The sequence below is a fragment of the Pristiophorus japonicus genome, chromosome 21 (genome assembly GCF_044704955.1).
Source record: "Pristiophorus japonicus isolate sPriJap1 chromosome 21, sPriJap1.hap1, whole genome shotgun sequence".
NCBI classification, from domain to species: Eukaryota; Metazoa; Chordata; class Chondrichthyes; family Pristiophoridae; genus Pristiophorus; species Pristiophorus japonicus.
This window is the reverse complement of record NC_091997.1, coordinates 12,246,781-12,270,837: the sequence shown is the minus strand read 5'-3', so window position 1 is coordinate 12,270,837 and position 24,057 is coordinate 12,246,781. Positions and strand designations below refer to the sequence as shown.

General features: G+C 43.7%; 1 protein-coding gene and 1 pseudogene across 1 annotated transcript; both read right to left on the bottom strand.

Annotated features, from left to right (window-relative positions):
- Positions 1-4,934: 4,934 nt before the first annotated feature.
- Positions 4,935-20,065, bottom strand: LOC139233605 (all-trans-retinol 13,14-reductase-like). The gene is made up of 9 exons (XM_070864008.1): positions 19,870-20,065; positions 12,285-12,482; positions 12,063-12,182; positions 9,878-10,016; positions 8,556-8,665; positions 7,599-7,666; positions 7,424-7,531; positions 7,004-7,163; positions 4,935-5,080 (listed from the first exon to the last, which is right to left on the bottom strand). Exons 1-9 carry the CDS (start codon positions 19,892-19,894, stop codon positions 4,935-4,937), a joined length of 1,074 nt encoding a protein of 357 aa, XP_070720109.1. The 5' UTR covers positions 19,895-20,065.
- LOC139234252 (U2 spliceosomal RNA) lies at positions 6,208-6,446 on the bottom strand (annotated as a pseudogene).
- Positions 20,066-24,057: the final 3,992 nt, after the last annotated feature.

Here is a 24,057-nt window from a genome sequence, read left to right as displayed (position 1 = left end):
GCAGAACTTGAGGCCAACCCTGACGATGCAGAAGATCCAGACGAGCCTGAAGAGAGCATCTTCCAATCCAACCCTCCAGACCAAGAACATGGGGGTGAGGATGAGGGGGAGGGGATGGAGCTGGATGAAGCTCTCACTGTTGTATTGACTTTGGAGGAGGTGCTGTTCATGGAGATAACAGCCCCTTCCGTAACTAGTGGTTTGAGCGTTGTTGGGACATTCCATGGTTTCACACCTTCCTAGGTTGCAGGTCCCAATGGTGTGATGCAGCGAGGCACACCCAGGGCCCTACCGTCCGAGGTTGCGGGTCCCAATTGTGTGGTGCAGCGAGGCACACCGAGGGCTCCATCTTCAAGGCTGCAGGTCCCAGTGGTGAGGTGCAGTGAGGCACACCCATGGGGAGGAAGGGAAGGAGAATTCGACCGCGCTCTCCTGAGGTGCAGGATCTAACAGATGTGGTTCAGATGATGTCATTGAGTGCAGAGAGCATTGACCTTACATGATCACTCCTGGACGCCATCAGTAGGGTGAGTGATGATGTAAGCGGGACTGTCGGGAGAAGTAACAGCAATGATATGAGAAATAGGAACGATATCTGGGACCATCAGTGAGGGAATAATGGCCATGAGGGAGGGAATGTCAGAGATAGTGCAAACCACGTCACTGAACATGAGGGAGGGAACGTTGCAGGTCCTTGAGACACTGTCAGGGCGCATGAGAGAGGGCATGTTGGAGATAGCTGCTGCAATAAGGGAACATGCCCAGACCCCACGCCCATTGACAGAATCAACTGTCACTCCCACTCCAACTCCAATCCCCACACCAGCCTCTGAAGAGCCCAAAGCCGGATCCTCCAACTTGCTGACTGACACAGATGCCCCTCCTCCATCAAGAAGTGCTTAGTACCCGAGCTGTTAGAAATAAGCTTGGTACCAAACCCAGAAACACTGCGCCACCGCCTGCGGGCAACGGACGGTCTTGGAATAAGGGGGAGGAGAGATGGGTGCAGCCTTTCTTTGCTGCTGTGTTGTTATTCTTGTCATTGTTCTCAAATTAAACGTTTTTTGTAAGTTATGTAAATGTACAAGTTTATAAGTGATCTTAAAGTTTTTAAATGATTTAAGAGTGATCTTAAAGTAAAGTTTGATACAAGAATAATTTTATTAAAGTTAAGTACATTGTAAACTTTTGAATAAAATATATTTTACATTAAAATTGAATCATGTTCCATTAACACATTACGGAACAGCTCCAAACAGTAAACATGTCCATGTGGAATAGTTGTCGCTGAGCCCTCAGGCATCAGTAAAACATTCACGGATGAGTTGCTGGTGCAAGGCTCGAGCAATCATTAAAGGGGCACGATGACCCGCCCTCCTCCGCTGTCATGCTCCGGCCTCAGGCACTTGCATGGTTTCCTCATCATCATCCTCCTCCTCCTCCTCCTCCTCCTGCTCGTCACCTGCATCTTCCACATCATTATCATCAGCCACTCTCACCGCAGGTGGGTCTTCCACTACCAGGTGCTGCTGCCTCATGCTGCTTAACAGTGAACTGACCGACAATCTCAGGGGAGTACAGCAAGTAGCCTCCGGAATGGTCCAGGCATCGGAAACGCTGTTTCAATATGCCAATGGTCCTCTCTATGATGCTGCGCGTCGCAACGTGCGACATGTTGTATTGACGGTACAACAATACCCATGACTTGTTCTGCCCAGATTACGCGAAGGGGCGTCATGAGCCAGGTGGCGAGACCGTACCCTTTGTCTCCCAGCAGCCAGCTCTGGGTAGGGCTGTCGGGTAGGGTAGGATGAACGCATCATGGGTATCTTGCATCGATTGACATGATATGATGCATGTCGTCACACACGAGCTGCACATTAATGGAGTGGAAGCCTTTTCTGTTCCTGTACATCTCGGAATCCTCCAAAAGGTGCTCGCAAGGCTATGTGGGTACAATCAATGCAGCCCTGTACCTTTGGGAAGCCAGCAATCCTGGAGAAGCCCACAGCCCTGACATGGATTGCTTGGGCGGTCATGGGGAACTTTATGAAGTCGTTCCTCCGCGCATACAGTGCAGCCGTGACCTGGCGAATGGAGACATGTGTTGCATGTTGAGAGATGGTGCATACATCCCCAGTTGCAGCTTGGAACGATCCTGAGGCATAGAATGAAAGTGCAGCTGTAACCTTCACTTCAACTGACAAAGCAGTCCTCCTGATGCTTCTAGGTTGCAAGTCTGCTTTGACCAACTCACAGATTTCATTTACAACTTCTTTGCAGAAACGCAGCCTTCTGACACAGTCTGCATCACTCAGGTGGCAGTATGAACGCCTGTCTCAATATACCCGATGTGCGAAAGGCCTCCTGCCCATCACCCTACGAGCTCTGATGTTCCTGATGCGATGAAGTCGAATTAATTGCCTTCTACCTAGCACCAAGATGCAGAAGGCTCGCACAAGGTATGGCATTGACAGTATTGCCCCCCATACTTAAATTTAACCTTTGAAAGCTTAAAACGGTAGGAAAGCAGGCAGGCTGGACAGATTCTAGTTCTCTCCCCAGGGTCTGTATGGGTGGACCACACCCAAAGGCCTTTGACTTATCCTCTCTTCCCCCCCCCCCCTTAACTAATTGGAGTCTTGTGACTTCTCCCCTTCTCCTCCCTCCCCCCCCCCACTCATTGCAGTCTTCAGTGAAGAAGGCACCTCGCTCCCCGGGCTCCAAGCCTTCCAATCGGCACCTCGCTGACTCCTTCCTACGCACCCCCCTTCCCCCCCCCCCCATGACTTGTTTTGTAGCCAAGCCCCGAGCTGCTGTGTCCGGGTGCGGGACCGATTCTGCCGGCCAAAGCTACAACCCTCCAGCCCTGTTTCAAGACGTTCAGTGGTGGTGTGTGAGTGAGTAAAAAAAAAGAGAACACTTCTGAAATGCAACAAATTTACACATCTACCTTGACAGGTTAAAAAAAAGTTGAACTTTATTATTGATTTAAAAAGAATGGCGTCTTTCAGCGCCGATTTGTGAATGTGTGCTGCTTTTCTCAACTCACCAGAAGGTTTTTTGGGAGAGGCCAGACACGCGACCTAAGAGGACAAATGTTGGCCAAACTGCGAACAATTGAAAAAAACGTTCAAAAAAACTGGCCTAGAAAAATCGTAACTAAGTCAGTTACGCTGACGCAGATTGCAGGGGGATACTTTGAAAAAAATAAACGGCGCGCGCCAAAAAAACGGCGTCAATGACCGGGAAAAATTGAGCCCCAGGACTGGAGTGCAAAAATCTAGGCTGACACTTCCGTGAAGTGCTGAGGGAGTGCTGCAGAGTTGGAGGTGCCGTCTTTTAGATGAGATGTTAAACCAATGCCCCGTCTACTCTCTTCAGGTGGACGTAAAAGATCCCGCGGCACTATTTCGAAGAAGAGCGGGGGAGGGGGAGTTATCCCTGAGCCCTAACCAATATTTATCCCTCAAACATCACTAAAGCAGATTATCTAGTTAGTATCACATTGCTGTTTGTGGAAGCTTGCTGTGTACAAATTAGCTGTCATGGTTCCTATGTTTACAACAGTGACTTCAATAAGTAAAGTGCTTTGGGACGTCTAGATCACTCTGGACTCGAGTTGGGCCCGGACTCTGGATTTGCACTACAACCATTTACATATGACCGTACGCCAGTGGCAAGGAGATTTCACTCCACGCTGACAGCTAACAATTTAGACCAGTGAAGCAAAACTATTGTGCTGTAAATGTAGCCTAAATTGTTAGCCGTCAGTGTGTAATGAAATAGCTTTGCACTGCTGTATAGTTATATATAAATAGTAGTTTTGCATCACACGACACTACAATTATGTAAATGCAGCCTTAATACGGATCCAGGGCACGATTTGAGTGTGGAGAGAAGCAGAATGAGGCACACTCTACTTGGCCTGGGAGTGAATCAAGCCGTAACAACCGATTTGTGCTATACAAGGTGTAAAGTCAAAACTCCTTTGCTCCAAACCTAAACTTGTATTGTAAACACAGTCTTGGAAAGTAACTGGTTTTGTGCCCTTATCGAGTTAATTTGCTAGATCTTTTTCCTGCATTAAGCCCATTTCATGGAAGTTGATGCTCAAAATCAAATTACGTGATCACAGTCAGTTATACAGCATTTTGTGTTTCAGCAGTTACAAATATTTTAAAAATAGTTTGCTAGAAGGAAAAATATATTTTTGGATCATTTACAATTAGATCCTTATGAATGCTGTTACTGCAGCAATGCATAAAGATTGCATTTTACAGTGCCTCTTGAATCTAGGGCAGTTTTCAATTCTGATGAAAAGTTACACTTGAAACTTTAATTTGTCTGTTCTTTCCACAGGTGCTGACTGACAGAATGTTTTCAGCATTTTCTGTTTTGGTTACAATTTTCAGTTGAGTGGCCCACAATTGCGCTAACCACAGCTCTTTCATCCTCTTCATTACCATGTTTGGAAGAATGTTGGTCACAACCATGATAAAAATGTCCACTTTGCAAACTATAATCAAAATATCAGTTAATTCTTCTTCCTCCAAGATTAATTTCCTGATCAACATAGGTCTTTGTGAATCATTGCACTTTATATTATATTACTAACAATCTAGATTGCACATCTGATTCTGAAGTCGAGCACACTATGGTGTCGCAGGTTGGGTATGTTGGATAATCTGGATTAATAGTTCTATGGTGTACAGATTGCTAATAGAACCAGATTCCTGATGCAAATTGTTCTCGAGTTCCAGTAATATTCAATATGTAGTCCTGAAAAGCCACTTTTACACTAGTCCTTGTCTAAGTGGCAAAATTATGGACCCATAAACAAATCTGTCCAAAGTCTCTGACTCGCTACAGAAACTGGATCTCACTGTAAGGTAAAACAATAAAAATATTATTAAAACCTCAACAGCCCACTGTTAAGCTTCCTTTTTGACACTGGCTTTTTTCATTTTCTTCTTAAGGTTTATGATGTCCTTGTACAGATTGCGGTGAAGAACTCCTGATGCACAAATAAGGCCCCCATGGATGGCTCCCGAAAACCCACAGGAAAATACATCCTGACCTGGAAGAATAAGGGTGAGAGGCAGTTGAAAGGTTTACACAGAAGTATACACAAGAATGGCCTTTTCTCATTTCTGGTTCTTCACTACAATGCAAAAAAGCTATGGTGTCTAAGTGAATGAATCAGACTTGTGATGTGGTAATTTGATGATGTATCAGATCAAGCTTCTTACTTTGAGTACCAGTGTTTGTGCATGTGCATCATTGCTTGGATGCGGAAACATTTGCCCCATAGGTTGATTCCACCTACCAGAAGCTTCCGACTATAATTTAGAACTGCTTCTTCAAGCCGTTCTGGAATACAAATTCAGCGGCCATTTTAGTTGGACAAAGATTCCTTACGCGACAACGATGCTGTGCATTTCAACACATTTAATGCTAACATGATTTCATCCGTATGCAGTGCATTTGACAATCTACCTAAAAATAACACTATTGATCCCAACTCCTTGACTGATTTGCAAATCGTACGGACCTCGAAATTATGCTTTGAGATAAATGGGTAATGCCTTAGTTAAAATAGAGAGGGAGATAGGAATTTCAGACAAATGCATTAAGTATTTGTACCCAATATAGTCGCAGCATAATTTCAAGGCCATAATGATTTCCCTAACATATTTCCATTTAGTAAAATTCACCATCTTAAATTTAATGACAAACTGGGCAAATTCCAATTTCTTTTCAAAATTATAACATTAAACTGGGAATCCAATGGTTTACTTTAATTATTTTAACGCCTTCATTAAATTCCAACTCCTTCCTAAAATTGACACGGCTAGCAATCTCGTTGTTTAAGTACTGGCAGCAACTAACACTTCGAAACTGCCACTACAGCACCGTTACTAAATGCACTGGTTGTCATTAGCAAGGATGCATTGTTGGTGCACTCGCACTCCTTTATGATTGAAGTTGTACTTTTTCTTTTAAGACCTTTATCTCTGCCCACTTCCAACCTTTATTTTATTCGCTCCTGAGATATGGGCATCGCTGGCAAGGCCGGCATTTTTTTTTTTTTTTTTGAAATTCGTAGCCAATCGTTCCAATTCTTTGTCAAATCACAAACGCCAGAGGTCACCTTGCACACATCAAGGATCACTCTGCGCCAATGCTCTTAGCCAAAAGGCCGAGAGCCACTGCACCGTTCCTGGAAGTACTGCAATACCAGGTTCGTGCCATGGAGGTGGATGGGTCAGGCCCCCCACACACCTCCGTGGAGGTGGATGGGTCAAGCCACCCCACTCACCTCCTATTTCCAAAAAAGCAAGCATATACCTTCCTGATCCAGGGAGAACCACCTTGGGGTTATGGTGGTTACTCCCCTGTCAGGTCAGTTACGCATGATCTTAGCCAAAAGGCCGAGAAGCGGCCTTTTGGCTAAGATCATGCGTAACTGACCTGACTTTTTCTTTTAAGACCTTTATCTCTGCCCACTTCCAACCTTTATTTTATTCGCTCCTGAGATATGGGCGTCGCTGGCAAGGCCGGCATTTATTGCCCATCCCCAATTGCCCTTGAGAAAGTGGTGGCGTGCCGCCTTCTTGAACCGCTGTAGTCCATGTGGTGTAGGCACTCCCACAGTGCTGTTAGGGAGGGAGCGCCAGGATTTTGGCCCAGCGACTATGAAGGAGCAGCAATATATTTCCAAGTCAGGATTGGGTGTGACTTGGAGGGGAACTTGGAGGTGATGGTGTTCCCATGCGCCTGCTGCCCTTATCCTCCTCCACTTCTGACAGGAGTCCTCACTTTTCACTTTGAACCAATTGTTTCCATCCGCCGGTCCCTCCAGCAGTCAAATGTTTCACTAAATTGTCCTATTGTTGAAAATTTAATGCTGTACTTGGGGGCAAGCCAAGTTTTCAATTAAAAAAAACACTTCTGTTTTGGATTCTAAATCCTTTTCATTACTTGACTTAGGGCAGTGTACCTGTTAAGTAAAGTTTCTTGACTGGTGTTTTCGCTCTAAGGGAGGCAATCGCTTCTGATGCAAAACACGACACATCATGATTAACACCATATATTTCGCCACGTGAAGCAGCTACGTAGAACTGATTTGAAAGTGGAGACCCAACCTTAATGTACTCGATCTGGAGAGCATTTAGACACAAGCAATTCAAGTTAGCCAAAAGGAATTGAAAGTAGAAATGATTTTTGCACTATTCACAAGCGAGGGTAAACTTGCACAGTCCAAATACAAGAAACACTCAAGCCATGCAAATATAGACTCCAATCTATAATGTAACTTTTGATTCTCACAACATAACAATGAACGAGACTCATCATTTATTATGCATTTTATCATTGCACACAAGCTATTTTTTACATACTTGATGCCAGGCAAACCTACCTTGTCTTTGAGTTGTGGAAAGTACTCAGTAATTTGGTCGATCAATCTTCTGGCAATACCCATTTTTAAATTTTCATAGTCTTCCCCTCTCTTCTTCACACATTCATCCTTCCATAGTCTTCCCCTCTCTTCTTCACACATTCATCCTTCCATAGTCTTCCCCTCTCTTCTTCACACATTCATCCTTCCATTCTTTAAACCACTCATATTGTGCTAATGTCACAATAACCATACTAGACTTCCCTAAATATAAAAAATGTAAATTACTATCCCTTCAAATACAAAAATAGCCTCGCAGTAGTAAAACAATTGTGTTCCTTTGAATTGATTTTCTCATTTAAAAAAAAATTGTCATTGGTGATGATTTTGTTTGTGTTACGAACCTCAGAAACGCTGCTCTTCAACACCTGAATATTTATTTGTCATTGCCTTGGATAAGTCCAAGGGGCTAAAAATTCGATTAGGCCCAAAAACAGGCGCAGGGATCGTGATAGGCCCGAATTTCGCGGCCAAAGTCTTTCACTGTGTTGGAGAAGTTACGACTGCATGATCTTCCAAAGTTATGTTCATAATGTGACTTTGTTAGAATGGCAAATTTGGCATTTATTTTAAAATAGCAAGAAATATATATTTTGGTTCCAAGTTTCTCCCTTTTATCATCCCTTCATTTTCCCCCTAAAGGTATTGACTCTAGCTGGGGTATGGTTCCATGGGATGCTGGTCATCCTCTGGATACCTTGTCCAAGTTGCCATTCTTCATGTGTGAGCCCCAACAGCAAGTAGCTGATCAATGCAGTAGCTAATCATGATGGGGGTATCACAACTGAGCCCAATCCTGTTCTGACCTCAAATTCACATAGACACACTTTCCAATATGGGCTCATGGATAACAATCAGGAGCAAGACCCTGGCTGAATTTTTCCCTGCTTCACTCAAGGTTAGTATTAGCACTCCTAATTCCAGAGTGAGATGCACTAATTTAGCGCAACAGGACATCGAACCTGGGATCTTCTGGTCTACATTGGCTCAATTGAATCTTACCTTTACTAAATGAACTACTGGGGAGGGGGGAGGAAATGTGTATCATCCGACATCGATTTTACATTTTAAATATACATCCGCTGCTGTTTACCTGCATATCGGTCATCCCAAGATGGATCCTTAGCTGATGGAAAGGAGACAAACATTATCGGACACCCTTCGATGTCGTCTTCTTTGTCGAGTGAGAAGTATTTCTTGAGCCTGAAATAATGGCAATAAAAAAAAGTTAGCAAAACTAACAATTTGTTCAATAAACCAACAGAAGAAGAATTGAGACATCATCTTGTAATTTCAATGGGCCATAAGTTGCGGCCTCTCCGGGTGCGTACCATTAAAGGGGAGGGCCAAGCTGCCGACTCTGCAGGCGGGAAACGGGGCCATCGCTGGGTCAGCAGGAAGCGGGGTGCCATGGCAGCAGTGATCTGCAAGCAAGGCGGCCATTTTGTTTTCCGCTGCCTTTAATTTTCGCCCTGCCCCGCGTCCCGGAGTGCAACTGAATTTTTGCTCCAGGGCGAAAATGGGTTGCTGCGCTGCCGGTTACCACCGCTGCTAAACTCCCATGGCACCGCGCCCAGGTGAAAAATTGTTTGGGCCCCGTTAGCGTCCCTATATGTTTTAACCCTCAGGGCATTGCGATGAGCAACCCGGGAGAAAAATGATCGGCACACTAAAAGAAATTGTTTCTCTTCACCGCGTCCCCGCCACCCCCCCACCCCACCATTTTCTTTGAACACTTTCATCTAGTAGGTATCAAAAGATTGGAAATAGGAAAACGAAGGCTGTTTGATTAGACAGAGTGGTTGGAAATGGATGGTCATGATGAATCCTCTAGAAATACACCCAAGCAGAATTGGGGAGGAGAAAACTGAAGAGAAGACAGAATGAGAGTGTGCAATCCTGATTTCAAACAATTAAAAAAATTCGAAAGTCATGTCGATGGGCTTTCAACATTTCTTCCATGGAATATCTGCAGTTACACGAGAATACCGGCAAACTACATTAACGACTTGTGACCATCATTATACAAATGCTTTTCCTAGCTCTTGAATTTTGAAAGTTGGACGTTCCTTGTACCAAGGGCAAACCAGTTTCAATTCCACATTCAAACTTGCAGCAAACACGGGCATGAATTGTAGAGAAAAGTTCAATCAAGCCTACTAAGCATATTTGGTAAAACAGGAACAAATTTAGAGAAGTATAAAAACAAATAAGCCGAGGTTATAGAAGAAAGGAGCAATTCTGGAGAAGGAAATTAAAAAGTGATTAAAACAACTTGAGACACACCCGACGGTAGATGATCTTGGAGTGCCGCAATCCTGTTATTTAACAAGATTGAATGCAACCAAATAAAGGGGAGTTCTCCTCCCTCACGGAATGTTACGTCGCCATGTTTAAAACACTACAGGAACTTACAGCTCATCAAGATTGTTTTCTTGGAAAAAACAGTCATTTGCTGCTTTCAACTCCAACTCTTCCTTTGAACCATTAAGACCGACAAATACACTGAATCCTCCCATTCCATGTCTCACCGTGCTCAGCTGAGCCTGGATCGCTGTGGGGCCAAGAGAATGATCAATAACCATTGTAATCCATTTATGGTTGAAGAAATTATTTTCATGCTCCTGGATATCAGCATAAATATCAATGAGAATAATTTACAAAGTCCAGACTGTCTGAAAATCAGAGAAAATCTAAGATTAATCTTGTGCATTCTGGTGGTCAGTTGAAGAACCCAATTGTTGTGTCAGTTGTGGTTCAGTGGGTAGTACACTCGTCTCTTAGTCAGAAGGTTATGGGTTCAAATCCCACCCCAAGGACTTGAGCACATAAATCTAGGCTGACACTCCAGTGCAGTGCTGAGGGAGTGCTGCACTGACAGAGGTGCCGTCTTTTGGATGAGACGTGAAACCGAGGACCCTTCTGTCCTCCTAGGTGGACGTAAAAGATCCCATGGCACTATTTCAAAGAAGAGCAGGGGAGTTATCTCCGGTGTCCTGGCCAATATCTCTCCCTCAATCAGCAGTTTATCTGGTCATTATCAAATTGCTTGTGCGCAAATTGGCTGCCGTGTTTCCCACATTACAACAGTGACCACACTTTCAAAAGTATTTCATTGGCTGTAAAGCGCTTTGAGATGTCCGGTGGTGGTGAAAGGTGCTATATAAATGCAAGTCTTTCTTTCTTTCTTGTATCTCCTACACTGCGAGTTCCTGGGACTTGATCAGTGGAGATAGAGCTCTGCCTGAAGAAGGGAAATGATAAGTAGAAACTGGTCGCACCAATTGTGGTCATGCGGCATTAGGATCCTTAACTGAAAAGAGGTTTTCCTCCACTGTAAGTGTTTCTTGCTCAGTCTCCATCAGTTTCCGTATGCTATTGACCATTCCATAGCCCAGCGGGCAGGCAAGACCTGTGCCAATGTCACCCTTCAACTGGCTGTTGGGTCATGTGTAAAAGCAACCAAAAGTGATTCATCCAATAACTTCCCTTCCATGTTGGTAGGGCTGCATTAATCATTCTTGTAATAAAATGCCTAAAGACCAAACCTTGCGAAGAGCTGCAGCGGCTTTTCGAACTTCTTCCACCGTTTTCCCATGCTGCTGTGAAACTCCAACAGCATCCTCCATTCATCTCGCTCTGTTCACAGCCTTCTTCGACCTCACCTTCCCGCCCCTGGGACCATGGCGAAGGTACAACAACAGTCAGATAACTCATTACCCTCCCTCCCTACTCCCTCAAATTCCAGTCACGGCCTGCTGTTTAAGCATTCAGGTTTGGAGTTTCATGTTCATTTGGATAAAAGGCTGAATTGAAAATAGATTTGAGAGAGCGTTGTAAACATAAAGCTACCATCAGTCTCCTTTAACACACAATCATGCTGTTTTATTCAAAAAGAGAGATGACTCCTCTACTAGGCCACTTTCCTTATATGCTCCTCCAGCTAGCCAGAAGGATAGAAGAGTCTGGCTGACTGAGTAACGGCAACAATGACAAACAATCGCAGTTAGGTCGGCAGTTTGGCAACGTCACCCCAAAATGGAAAACTTCACTTCTGTGCAGTGTACCATTGAGTGTCCTGGCTGGAAATGCAATATCACATAAGTGAGTAAATAATTAACGGATGTGTACACTGAACTAAAGGCTTTCTAGCTCTCAATGACGTATTCAGTCTCTCCCATTATTGCACCATTGTAATGCACTTGGTTTGGAACATAGTCACTTGAATTACATAGTGTAAAAAAAATACAAGGCTAACAACCTTAGAGCAATAATGATGGGGCCAAAACCCTAGAAGCATTCAAATTAATCTTGTACATACTTGCTAGCTTACTAACTGCACATGCATATTGCTGCTTGTTAAACATATACTGCCGGCCCATGGAAACATCCTGGGGGAAGGGATGAAAATAGTATGTTACAAACCACAGGCATACCAAAAAGGAAAAGCATCATTATTTAATATCAAACAATCTCATAAGAAAGGCAGCATCAAACAATAGATCGTGACCTAGTCAATCATGCGTTACATGCTTTAAACAGCTATTTTTGTTTATGCTCTGTATATTCCACAGAAAAAAACATTCCAATGTCCACACACCTGGCTTGCTTTGCAGTTCGCAAGGTAACAGTTGTCCATAGGTATTAAATATTCCAGCATTGGAAATCACAACAGGAGCAAACAGGTTTATTTCTTCCTCACCCTTCTTCACAGTCACACCTAGCAAGAAAGGGGAAAAATCGAGTAGCAGCAATGAAAGAAAATGCACTTTTATTGTCTCCCAACTTTTAAACCAATGAGAACATTTTGCTTCACTCTTACCACATGCTTCACCATCTTTATTTATTAGTATACGTTGAACAGGTGCCCGCATAAGAATATCTCCTCCACTTTTCTTAATAACTGGGATTATGTGAAAGGCAATCTCACTGGGCCCTCCTTTTGGGTACCACGCACCATTCTGATAGTGCTGAACAGTTAAGGCATGCATCATAAAGCTAGCATCTTTAGGCATGACCCCTGGGAAAAGAAAATACATTTCAAACAAGAGGGCAGCGCAAATGGAGAATATACAATGGACTTACTACATTCCAATTCTAGTCAGACCAACTGTATCCAACATACACACTATTTACTGAGATGCAATGACATGTTTAACCGAAAGGTTTTGAACTGACCTGTTTCGAGACAGATTGAGCAACAACAAAATAGACATTTATAAAATACGAATGGCTTCAATGTCCATGTGACACTGAGCAGTGACAGAGTGAATAACATCGTAAACCTCCAGAACAAGTCAAATTGGCGAGGGACCAGGGAGAGCCAGACTAATTACAGCAGAAAGGTAGATTCTGGGAGCTCATTGATGGTAGCATAGACACATTGCAGGTTCAGTCAATAACATCAAAACAAGGATCTCAAAAGTGACATGGAATACATGAAGGCAACTTTCCTCAAATCTCTCTTAATAAATTCATTACCTGGAAATAGTTCTATCAAGATATATTTATTCGGCCGTTTATTTTATTAAAACAGAAATTAAACACAATTAAGTTATACTCACAAAGATAATGATTGAGTCAGACTCTAGTAACATATAAATTGCCAGTGAGTTTAGATTAAGGAATTATTACTTTCGGTATATATGAGGAATCAAGTAATTTAGGGAAGTTTAGAGAGGGAGAGAAATTAAATTATGAGATGGCCAATCGAAATTAAGTTGAAAGTTTGTCCACGAATACCGAATTTATCAAACAGAATCGCACTGTGTAGGCAGGATTACGTATTTATATTATTGAAAGTTTGTATCAGGAATCCAAGTAGGGACCAACAAATCCCAGGTACATGAGTATGTCCAGTTGAGAACTAAATTATAAGTAGCATAAGGCCTGGGCTGGCACAGCAGAATGGACAACATCACTAGCAGGGATCAACAAGGCCCAAAGTTCAGCAACACACCAGACAGGAACCACGAGTAGAGGTCAATGATGTCCGATATACAATGGTTCGAGCCAGAACTACATGGCTGATAATTCACTATGAGGCACCGCAGTGATTTGAAACTAGGAGCCCAAAATTAGTGGACACAAAGGTATCAGGCATAACTTATAACTGGATATGATAAGCTCTTGGAAATGCCAACTGGAAACGCCTACAGCACTATGGTCTAGAAATTTACTTGGCTAGGGCCCCTCACGAGGGTCGGAACAGGGGCATAAAGGGTTTGCAGCCGTGAGCGCCGGCATTCGTGCTGCTCGGCAAATTCAGTGTGCCGGTACCGGCAGCGCTGAGGAGTATCGCCCCGGAGCATAGCGCCGGTGTGCAACGCCCCCAGTATCGCCACGGATACAACATTTAGTTAGTGCTGCACCCGTAGCGCCCCCTAGCAACACCGCCAGAGAAAGCTGGCTGCAGAGTTGTCCCGGGGCACTAATGGAGGGAATGACTGCCTGAGGTAAGTGTGATTGATGGTTTTTTTTTACGATTTAACTTTATTTGGGGTGAGTAATGTATAGGGATTGTTTTTTGAGTGTTTTTTATTCTGATTCTTTTTTTAAGCAGGACGGTCTCTCTTAAGGTGCTATGAAGCCGGCTCTTTAGCGTGGGATATTCAGTTGCTCCCCAAGAGAAGTGTGGAACTTTTCCCTTAGTGTTCCATTCCACTCTCATGACACAACCACTGAATCTTTTGGCTGCCGTCGCTAATCATTATCTGGCATTAAATTTAGCGCCCGCTCGACATTAGTGCCGTAAAAGGTGCAACGAGACCTGGGTGTCATGGTACATCAGTCATTGAAGGTTGGCATGCAGGTACAGCAGGCAGTGAAGAAGGCAAATGACATGTTGGCCTTCATAGCGAGAGGATTTGAGTATAGGAGCAGGGAGGTCTTACTGCAGTTGTACAGGGCCTTGGTGAGGCCACACCTTGAATATTGTGTACAGTTTTGGTCTCCTAATTTGAGGAAGGACGTTCTTGCTATTGAGGGAGTGCAGCGAAGGTTCACCAGACTGATTCCCGGGATGACAGGACTGACAAATGAAGAAAGACTGGATCGACTAGGCTTATATTCAATGGAATTTAGAAGAATGAGAGGGGATCTCATAGAAACATATAAAATTCTGATGGGATTGGACAGGTTAGATGCAGGAAGAATGTTCCCGATGTTGGGGAAGTCCAGAACCAGGGGTCACAGTCTAAGGATAAGGGGTAAGCCATTTAGGACCGAGATGAGGAGAAACTTCTTCACTCAGTGGAACCTGTGGAATTCTCTACCACAGAAAGTTGTTAAGGCCAGTTCGTTAGATATATCGAAAAGGGAGTTAGATGTGGCCCTTACGGCTAAAGGGATCAAGGGGTATGGAGAGAAAGCAGGAATGGGGTACTGAGGTTGCATGATCAGCCATGATCATATTGAATGGTGATGCAGGCTCGAAGGGCCGAATGGCCTACTCCTGCACCTATTTTCTATGTTTTTATGTTTCAACCGGATTTCCAGCCCTTGAAGCCCGAGCACCACCTATGCACAAGGCTCATAGCAGTCACGACTTTCTTAGAAGATGATGCAGCTGCCCCCCCTGAGCAACATACCAGACACGGAGTGCCAGTTCCCAATGGGTGCATCAAGGGAGGCCCACATTTAAAAAATACTCATGGTTAGCCTCTCTCCTTGTACCAGGACAACCCTTAGTTTCAGCCCCAACTATCCCATGGCTTCAAACAGTCAATTCCTCAAAGAGGAACTGCGGGCCTGTCAATGTTATTTTTTTGTCAATAGCGGTGCTTCAGTAGCTGCTGGTACTGACGTTGTGGCCTCACTCCGCTCCCCCCAATGGCACTGCCAGCACGAAGCACTGGGAGTATCACACCATGCAAGGTCAGTTGGGTGGGGCACAGGCTGACTCAGCATCTTTGAATAGTGATCCCGATGGTGAGGCACTGGGAATGTATCATCCACCCATACGATCCGAGTAAAGGTATATACCGTATATACTCGCGTATCATGCGACTTTTGAAGACCTAAATTGTAACCTAAATTTGGGGGGTAGCATGATACGCGAGATACAAAATTTGCGGGTGTGAAGTGCTGGCGAAGATTCGGCTGTTAGGCTGTTAAGCAGACCGTATCCATTTACGGTAAGTCAAATAGTACATATGTATATCAAATAAAGATGATTTTGATAAAACTGCTGTTTTACTTGCTGATACACACGTAATGTTTACGCTTTCCAAATCAGCTGAGAGGCTAACTACAAAGGAAAACAGAAACGATTCTTAATTTCGGACACAGCTTTCTCCGACACCAAACAGCTTTGCAGCTTTAACGTTGTTGCTTTGTTCCGCTTCGCCACAACTTGCAGCTTAAATTTGGCAGTATATTTCTTCGCAGATCTTTTCTCCATAGTGGCTAAGGGTAGAATGTAAAAATATATTTGTCATAGTTTACTACCTTAGATGAGATTTGGAACGAAATACGGTCACTGTTTATTATCGTAATGAGAAACAGCAAAACAGCTGTTTCTCATTCGGTTGTTTACGGCGGAAGAGTCGTTTCATGATTCGGTTGTTAAGGTCTGTATTCAATCGTTGTTATGTGTTAGGGTACTTGTTACGTGTTGGGTACTTGGTAAACTTGTTTGAAAGCCTAGCCTAGTGTCATCTGGTATCTCAAAAAAGTGACTCGCATGATACATGGGATATATGATAAAATCATGTTTTGGGGATGAAAATTTAGGGGTCGCATGATACGTGAGATCGTAGGATACGCGAGTATATACGGTATGTGCCCTGTAGGCATGGTGGAGACCAAGCACAGAGCCAAGGGAGTTCTGGAGCAAGGTTAGGCAGATAGAAACCAAAATGTAGGCAACTTCCAGGCAATGGTGCATTAGACCTGCGTCACAAGGTGCAGGACCAAGCGATCATCAGAAAGGGGCTAGTTATGCGTGTCACCGGACCAAGGCAGGCAGGTTGTTGCCTCAAAGTTTTGATCAAATGGATAACCAGGAGATAAATGCCATTTATATATTAGTCCGATTAAGAACTTGTGCAATGCTTTAACCTTGTGCACAATATATGAATGGAATCAATGTTAACATTTGCACAGTAAGAACATAAGAAATAGGAGCAGGAGTAGGCCATACGGCCCCTCGAGCCTGCTCCGCCATTCAACATGATCATGGCTGATCCGATCATGGACTCGGGTCCACTTCCCTGTCAATTCCCCACAATCCCTCCACTCCCTCATTGGACAAGAAACTGTCTATCTCTGTCCCAAAACCACACAGTGACCCAGCATCCAAGCTCTCTGAGGCAGCGAATTCCACAGATCCACAACCCTCCGAGATAAGAAATTTCTCCTCATCTCAGTACTAAATGGGCAGCTTCTTATTCTAAGATTGCGCCCTCTAGTTTTAGTCTCCCCTATCAGTGGAAACATCCTCTCTGCATTCACCCTCATTCTAGAATGAAGGTGGATGCAGAGAGGATGTTTTCCTTCACCTTGATTGTTTTCCTATCCCCCAAGGCCGACGGCAACTGTTTTTGCATTCGTCCCACCATGAACCGCAGGATTTGGAGCCTTGATTTAGAAAAAAAGGGACTTATTGAAAGTGACAGAACCTTATACGACCGTCCAGAATGCTGAACACCTTCTGATCCCGCTGGCAGAAGGGTCAGTAACCAGAGGGTACAGTTTAAAATAATTGGTAAACCAGAGGGGGGAGATGAGGAGAATTTTCTTTCCATGCAATGAGTGATGATGATCTGGAATGCACTGGCTGAAAGGGCAATGGAAGTAGATTCAATAGTAACTTTCAAAATGGGAATCGGATAAATACTTGAAGAGGAAAAAAAAAATTGCGGGGGGGGGGGCTATAGGGAAAGTGCGGAGGGGATTGGGACTAATTGGATCGCTTTTAAAGAGCCGGCCCAGACAAGATGGGCCGAATGGCCTCCTGCTGTGCTGTCTGATTCTATGATGAACACTTATTCCAAAAAGGTTGTGCTTTAAATATCAAATATTCCAATATCTTCTGTTTCTTCGCACTCAATCCACATATTCTGCACACACTTAATTTTTCCAATCTGGACCTCAACATTTGCACGCTGGATTTTACAGCATTGGACGTTATAGTGGGAGAAACATGCTCCATCATATATATTGGGACACTAAAAGGGTCACTTGTACTAAATATGTAATTAATAACCAAACAAACTTAGATTCAAGAAAATAAATCGCACAACAGCACTGCAAGGTTTACTTGATTTGCTCCTCCCGTAATCCAAGGTACTTGCAGTGCCCAGTGAGTCACTCGACAGCTCGGTGACAGAGGCAGTGAATAATAATTGATCAGAATTATAATGAGTTCCAAGGACTCCAAGGCAGAGATAAACAGACGGAAGAAGCTCTGCATGGAGCAGATAAACTTCAACTCATAAAAGAAAGACATTATTGAAAGTCCTCAATCTATTTGGTTTCCCCCACTCCAGGGACTTGAGCACAAAAATCCAGGCTGACACTCCAGTGCAGTGCTGAGGGAGTGTTGCACTGACGGAGGTGCCGTCTTTCAGATGAGACATTAAACGGGAACAGTGGTTATGTTACTGGACTAGTAATCCAGCGGCCTGCACTAATGATCTGGAGACATGTGTTCAAATCCCACCATGGCAGCTGGGGAATTTAAATTCAGTTAATTCAATAAATCTAGAATAAAAAGCTAGTATCAGTAAAGGTGACTGTGAAACTACCGGATTGTCGTAAAAACCCATCTGGTTCACTAATGTCCTTTAAGGAAGGAAATCTGCCGTCCTTACCTGGTCTATATGTGACTCCAGACCCACAGCAATGTGTTTGACTCTTAGGTGCCCTCTGAAATGGCCTAACAAGCCGCTCAGTTGTACCAAACCACTACATCACCACACGGACTACAGCGGTTGAAGGGCAATAAATGCTGGACCTGCCAGCGACGTCCACATCCCCTGAACAAGTAATTTTTAATAACCGAGGCCCCATTTGCCCTCTCAGATGGACATAAAATATCCCATGGCACTATTTCGAAGAAGAGCAGGGGAGTTATCCCCGGTGTCCGAGCCAATACTTATCCCTCAATCAACATAACAAAAACAGATTATCTGGTCATTATTGCTGTTTGTGCGAGCTTGCTGTGCACAAATTGGCTGCCGCGTTTCCCACATTACAACACTCCAAAAGTACTTCATTGGCTGCAAAGAGTTTTGAGATGTTCGTGAAAGGCGCTATATAAATGCAAGTCTTTCTTTCTCATTTGTTTACTCTTCACATATAGCAGGATGGTGCCGCATGATATGAAAACACTTTCTAGGAAGACGAGGAGAAAACCCCTCTATCGCCAAGATACAGAAAGCACCCCATTAAGCAGCAAGAAAAGATCACTTTACAGTTAAGCAGCCCAAGATGGAAATCAAAACTCAGTCACTGAACCAAACTGCACTGTCCTCATCAGTTGCTTTTCTCTCGGATAAACCTCCCAGAATTCCCCTGATGTCACCGTGCACCTGTTTGGCGCAGCATGTGTCCTGGTTATATTTTTGGTGATGGTAAATCCTCTGATTATCTGCTGCTGACGTACTAATGATTGCCTCAATTAAACCCAAACGCTGTCTATTTGTGGTTCGTGACGGACGCAGATCATTGCACCATGCCCTCGATCAGTCATGGAATCATAAAGCAGAGAGAGGCCATTCGGCCCATCGTGCCTGCGCCAGCTCTCTGAAAGAGGTATCCAATTAGTCCCACTCCCCTGCTCTTTCCCCACAGCCCTGCAAATCTTTTCTTAATCAAGTACATATCCAATTCCCTTTTGAAATCAGCTTCCACCACCCTTTCATGCAATGCCTAACAGTGTAGCAGAAATTCATACATCCCCTGAAGTCTCAGCTACCTGCCAAATTAATGGAACAGTAAAATCCTATCTCTCCTGTCTGCTTTTTGGTCATTCATTTCAGAAAACAAACCAATTAGCATTGTCAGCAACACTCCTGTTTTTTCCTGAAAATTCCTTGAATTCCTAAACTTTTCTGTAATTACTAGCAGCTATTAGCGTGTAGAAATGTAATTTAAGTTTAGAATTATTGGAGAATTAAATATTCCCACACTGTTCGTTGTAAATGTGTGCAAAACACCAAGCACAGCAATCCCTGGCATCAGTGCTGAGCTCAACACTAAGCCACAGTGATTATATTTCAGCAGCTAGCACTTCAAAATTATTCTTGAAAAGAAAAAGGTGTACTGCTGAAATAAAATGTCATAGCCTGTGAGAGCTATGATCATCAGAGTCTTACGCACCAAGAAAAGCCAGTTGAAATTAAATGTTCTACTTACTTAGTTAGTTAAAAGCATTGTATACAGACATAATGAAAACACGTTACCGTAATTCCCACAGATATAGCACATGACCGCTCGAAGGTCTTTATTTTTTGTCAGCTTATTAACCACATCTGAGAGTGGGGCAGATGCCAGCTTGAATATTGATGTGACCTAGCAGATAATGCCAGTCTTTATGAGGAATCTTGCCAGTTGAAGTGGAGCCATTTTTATCATTACCAACAGCGGTGCTTTTTTTGAGATCATCGAGAGAAAAAAGCGAAACATGTGTCAGAATCACAAAGAACAAAAGTCACCTGCACACCTAATACCAGAGAAAGTCCACAATTATTCCCGTTGGTTCTCGGATTGTATTATTGTTTTTAATGGCTTCCAGGAGGCTGTCCTATGTAAAACATTTATGGGGGATAATTCCGTTGCACCCCGTTTGGGGGTGGTGACACTCGCGAGACGCTGACTTTGCGTCAGGCACAGAGGTCCCGCCTCTCACGGGAAATTTAAAGGGAAGGGCCCAGGCTGCAAACTCTGCATTTTAAAAATGGTCCTACATGGACCACCGGGAAACGGGGTGAGGGGGGTGCCATGCCAACAGATCGGGCTGACCAATTGCAGCACAGACCCCGCAGTCAAAGCACCAGCAGGGCGCACCAAAAGATAAACGGACAATGTGGAATTTTGGGCCCCAAAGTCTTAGATATCTCAAATTGGTCGAGGAAGCCCTTCTCATGTAAATGTAAGCCATGAGGAACTGTCTGGGTACATCTTATATGCCACAATGTTACGCTGCATTGGGGCTTTGCTGCCACTGACAAGAAAGGCCAAAGTGTCCTTTAGCCCTTCTCAACAAAGTCTTGAAGAACTATTAGCATCCACCAAGAACTAATATGAAACTATTTTTTCCAGATTGGTTGGCCACCATTTCTAGCAGGAAGCCAGATGTAAATAAAATCTCATTTATCAGACTGTACCCATCAAACAATGACAGAATAAGCAGGAATACACCCAATAGAATGTCAACTTCACTCAACAAGTTGCATGCTTGCCTCTGCAACAGAAATTTATGGGTACAAGTCCCACTCTGGGATTTGAACATATATTCTAGGGCAGGGCTAAGGGAGTGCTGGATTGTTCGAGAGTTCCGCTTTTGCATGAGACTTCAAACCTGGTTGGCTGTTCCAGTAGTGCAGATGGATGCAAATAATCCCATGGCACTATGAAAAGAAGAGCAGAGACTCCTCTTGGTATCCTGGCCAACATGCCTTTCTCGTCGAACACCACTGAAAGAGCAAGATAAACTGATCATTCATCTCACCACTGTTTATGGTACAGTTTATTGCAGTGTCAGCTGTGGCTCAATGGATAGCCCTCTTGCCTCGGAGTCAGAAGGTTGTGGGTTCAAGTCCCACTCCTTGAGCACCAAAAATTCTAGGCTGACACACTGCACTGTCGGAGATGCCATCTTTCGGATCAGACGTTAAACCGAGGCCCCGTCTGCTCTCTCAAGTAGACATAAAAGATCCCATGGCACTATTTTGAAAAAGAGCAGGGTGTCCCTGGCGTCCTGGCCAATATTTATCCCTCAATCGACATAACAATAAAACAGATTATCTGGTCATTATCACATTGCTGTTTGTGGGAGTTTGCTTCTGCGCAAATTGGCTGCCGCGTTTCCCACATTACAACAGCGACTACACTTCAAAAGTACTTCATTGGCTGAAAACCGCTTGAAGATGTGAAGGGCGCTATATAAATCCAAGTTTTTCTTTCTTTCTACCTTGCCGGATTCCACTAGCTGCCATTTTTGCTTCATAACAGTGGCTGGACTACAAAGTAATTCAATGGTTGTGAAGTATTTTGAGACTAAGGTCCCCAGAACATGATAGGATCCCATATCAACGCAAGATTCTTTTTCTTGCTATAATGTACAGTACTCACTATCTTGCAACTAGGCTTTTGAAAAAAAAAAATCCAGCTATTTCTTGACTTTGGTGCAGCAAGAACAGAAATGAACTATGGAACTTCTATTGTTATCAGTTGAAGAAACCCCATAGTCGAGAAACCCAAGATGAGAGGAGAAATGGACTTAACAATAATTCTAGCTTTCAAAGTAAATTTTTTTACCTCTTACCAATATCAAACTCAAAACCTTTTTTAATAAAGGTGTGACAACATTCTCCAGCCTGGTCATGCTGTTCCAGCACCAGGGCACGTTTGCCAGCCTTTGCCAATATCGCTGCTGCTGTGAGTCCTCCAATTCCACTGCCAATCACGACGGCCTCCAGGTTTTCTGGCACCTTGCTTGCAGTAAAACCTGAACAGGATCACAAAAACGTATTAGAAGCAATGAAGGCCACAAATACGGTGTGTTAGGAGCCATTTTATTCAAACATCCACTAGTCAACAGTGAGACAGTTCCAAGTAATATTCTGACCAGGCGCACATCCTTTCACAACACAGCACGTAATAAATGCTTTTGGAAAAGGTGTTCACTGGACACAATGCAAGGTGCAAGATCCAGAGTGCAGGATGGAGACCAGGAAGTGCTCTTCTCATGCTCCAATGGAAAACTACATTTTTATTTTGCTTACAAGATGTATCTAAAATATAATCAATTCACAAAGGGGGGGGGGGATTATTTGGTGTAAGCAGCTCGAATTCTAACCTTTGTTTTAAAAAAAAAAAATCGGGTTCTGTAAAATACTGGAATTTAGATTGTGGAAAAGGATTGTGTAGTCATTAACCGAAAGAGGTGCGGCATAAACCTGTGCTGTTAGTTCTATGCCTTCTTTATATGATTTTGGACACAAATATACATTCCTGATGCCTAATAAACTTGAACTAGTGAATAGTTTTAAGAACATACACACTGTTAAGTTCTCTGGGTTTTTTTTGATGGGGAGGGGGCATTGTTTTACCTGGTTACCTGCACAAAACAGTTATTAATGCATTAGTTTAGGGCATGACATAAGCTTCTAAACAACTGACACTTAAGACCATTTTAGGCACATTAGCCCTACTGGGGATCCCATGGTTTATAAACTAAACAGCGAATGTTGCAGGAATGTACAGTTGGAGCCGTTTTTCCGGTGCAACAATCTGTAACACCTTTGTGGAGAATTCTCTTCCTCGCTTCCTGGTCTGTCACCAGAGGCTCCGGCGGTCTCCTGGTGTCCCCGGCAAAAGGGTTTGGACTTGGCGATAAACGACGGGAAGTTCGGCGGTAAATCCGAACTCAAAAGTACAAAACTAACACCAGCCCCGCGTACAACCACATCGTCTCCAGGCTCGCTCTCTGTCAAATGAAGGTTAAAGTTTACTTCCTACTCCTGTTAAAGGAGCGCCTGGCAATTAAAGGGGAAGTGTTCGGGAATATTACTCTCGGTAAACTGCAACCAAACATTAAAACTAGGGTTGCACAAAAAACAATTGTTTGTTCACAGAGGCTAGCACAGGTGGCAACACAGTGACGTCTTTGAACTGCCTGGCATTTAATAAGGTTACACCACTTCATAGATTGGACAGCACCTTGGTTCAATATTGGGTTACTGTTAGACTCTCAACACCAGTTCCCTCAGAAAACCTAAGTTAGAGCCATACTACAATATTTGGGTTTGGATCCAAGGAGAGAATTGAAAGGCCTGTTTATTTTTTTTTAAAACAGGGCTTGACAAGGTAGATTCAGGGAGGATGTTTCCCCTGGCTGTGGCGTCTAGAACCAGGGAGCACAGTCTCAGAATAAGGGGTCGGCCTTTTAGGACTGAGGCGAGGAGAAATTTCTTCACTCACAGGGTGGTGAATCTTTGGAATTCTTTACCCCAGAAGCCTGTGGAGGCTCAGTCGTTGAGTATATTCAAAACGATAGATATTTGGTTATTAAGGGAATCAAGGGATATGGGGGTAGTGCAGGAAAGTGGAGTTAAGGTTGAAGATCAGCCATGATCTTACTGAATGACGGAGCAGGGTTGAGGGACTGAATGGCCAACTGCTGATCCTATTTCTTATATTCTGTGCTGTGCATTTTATGAAATATGTAATAGGGGAACGGTAGCATAGTGGCTATGTTATAACTGGGTACTGAAGGAATGATCAGCCATGATCTTATTGAATGGTGGTGCAGGCTCGAAGGGATGGGTGGCCTACTCCTGCACCTATTTTCTATGTTACTGGATGAGTAATCCAGGGGCCTGGACTGATGATCCAGAGACGTGAGTTTAAATCCCACCACGGCAGCT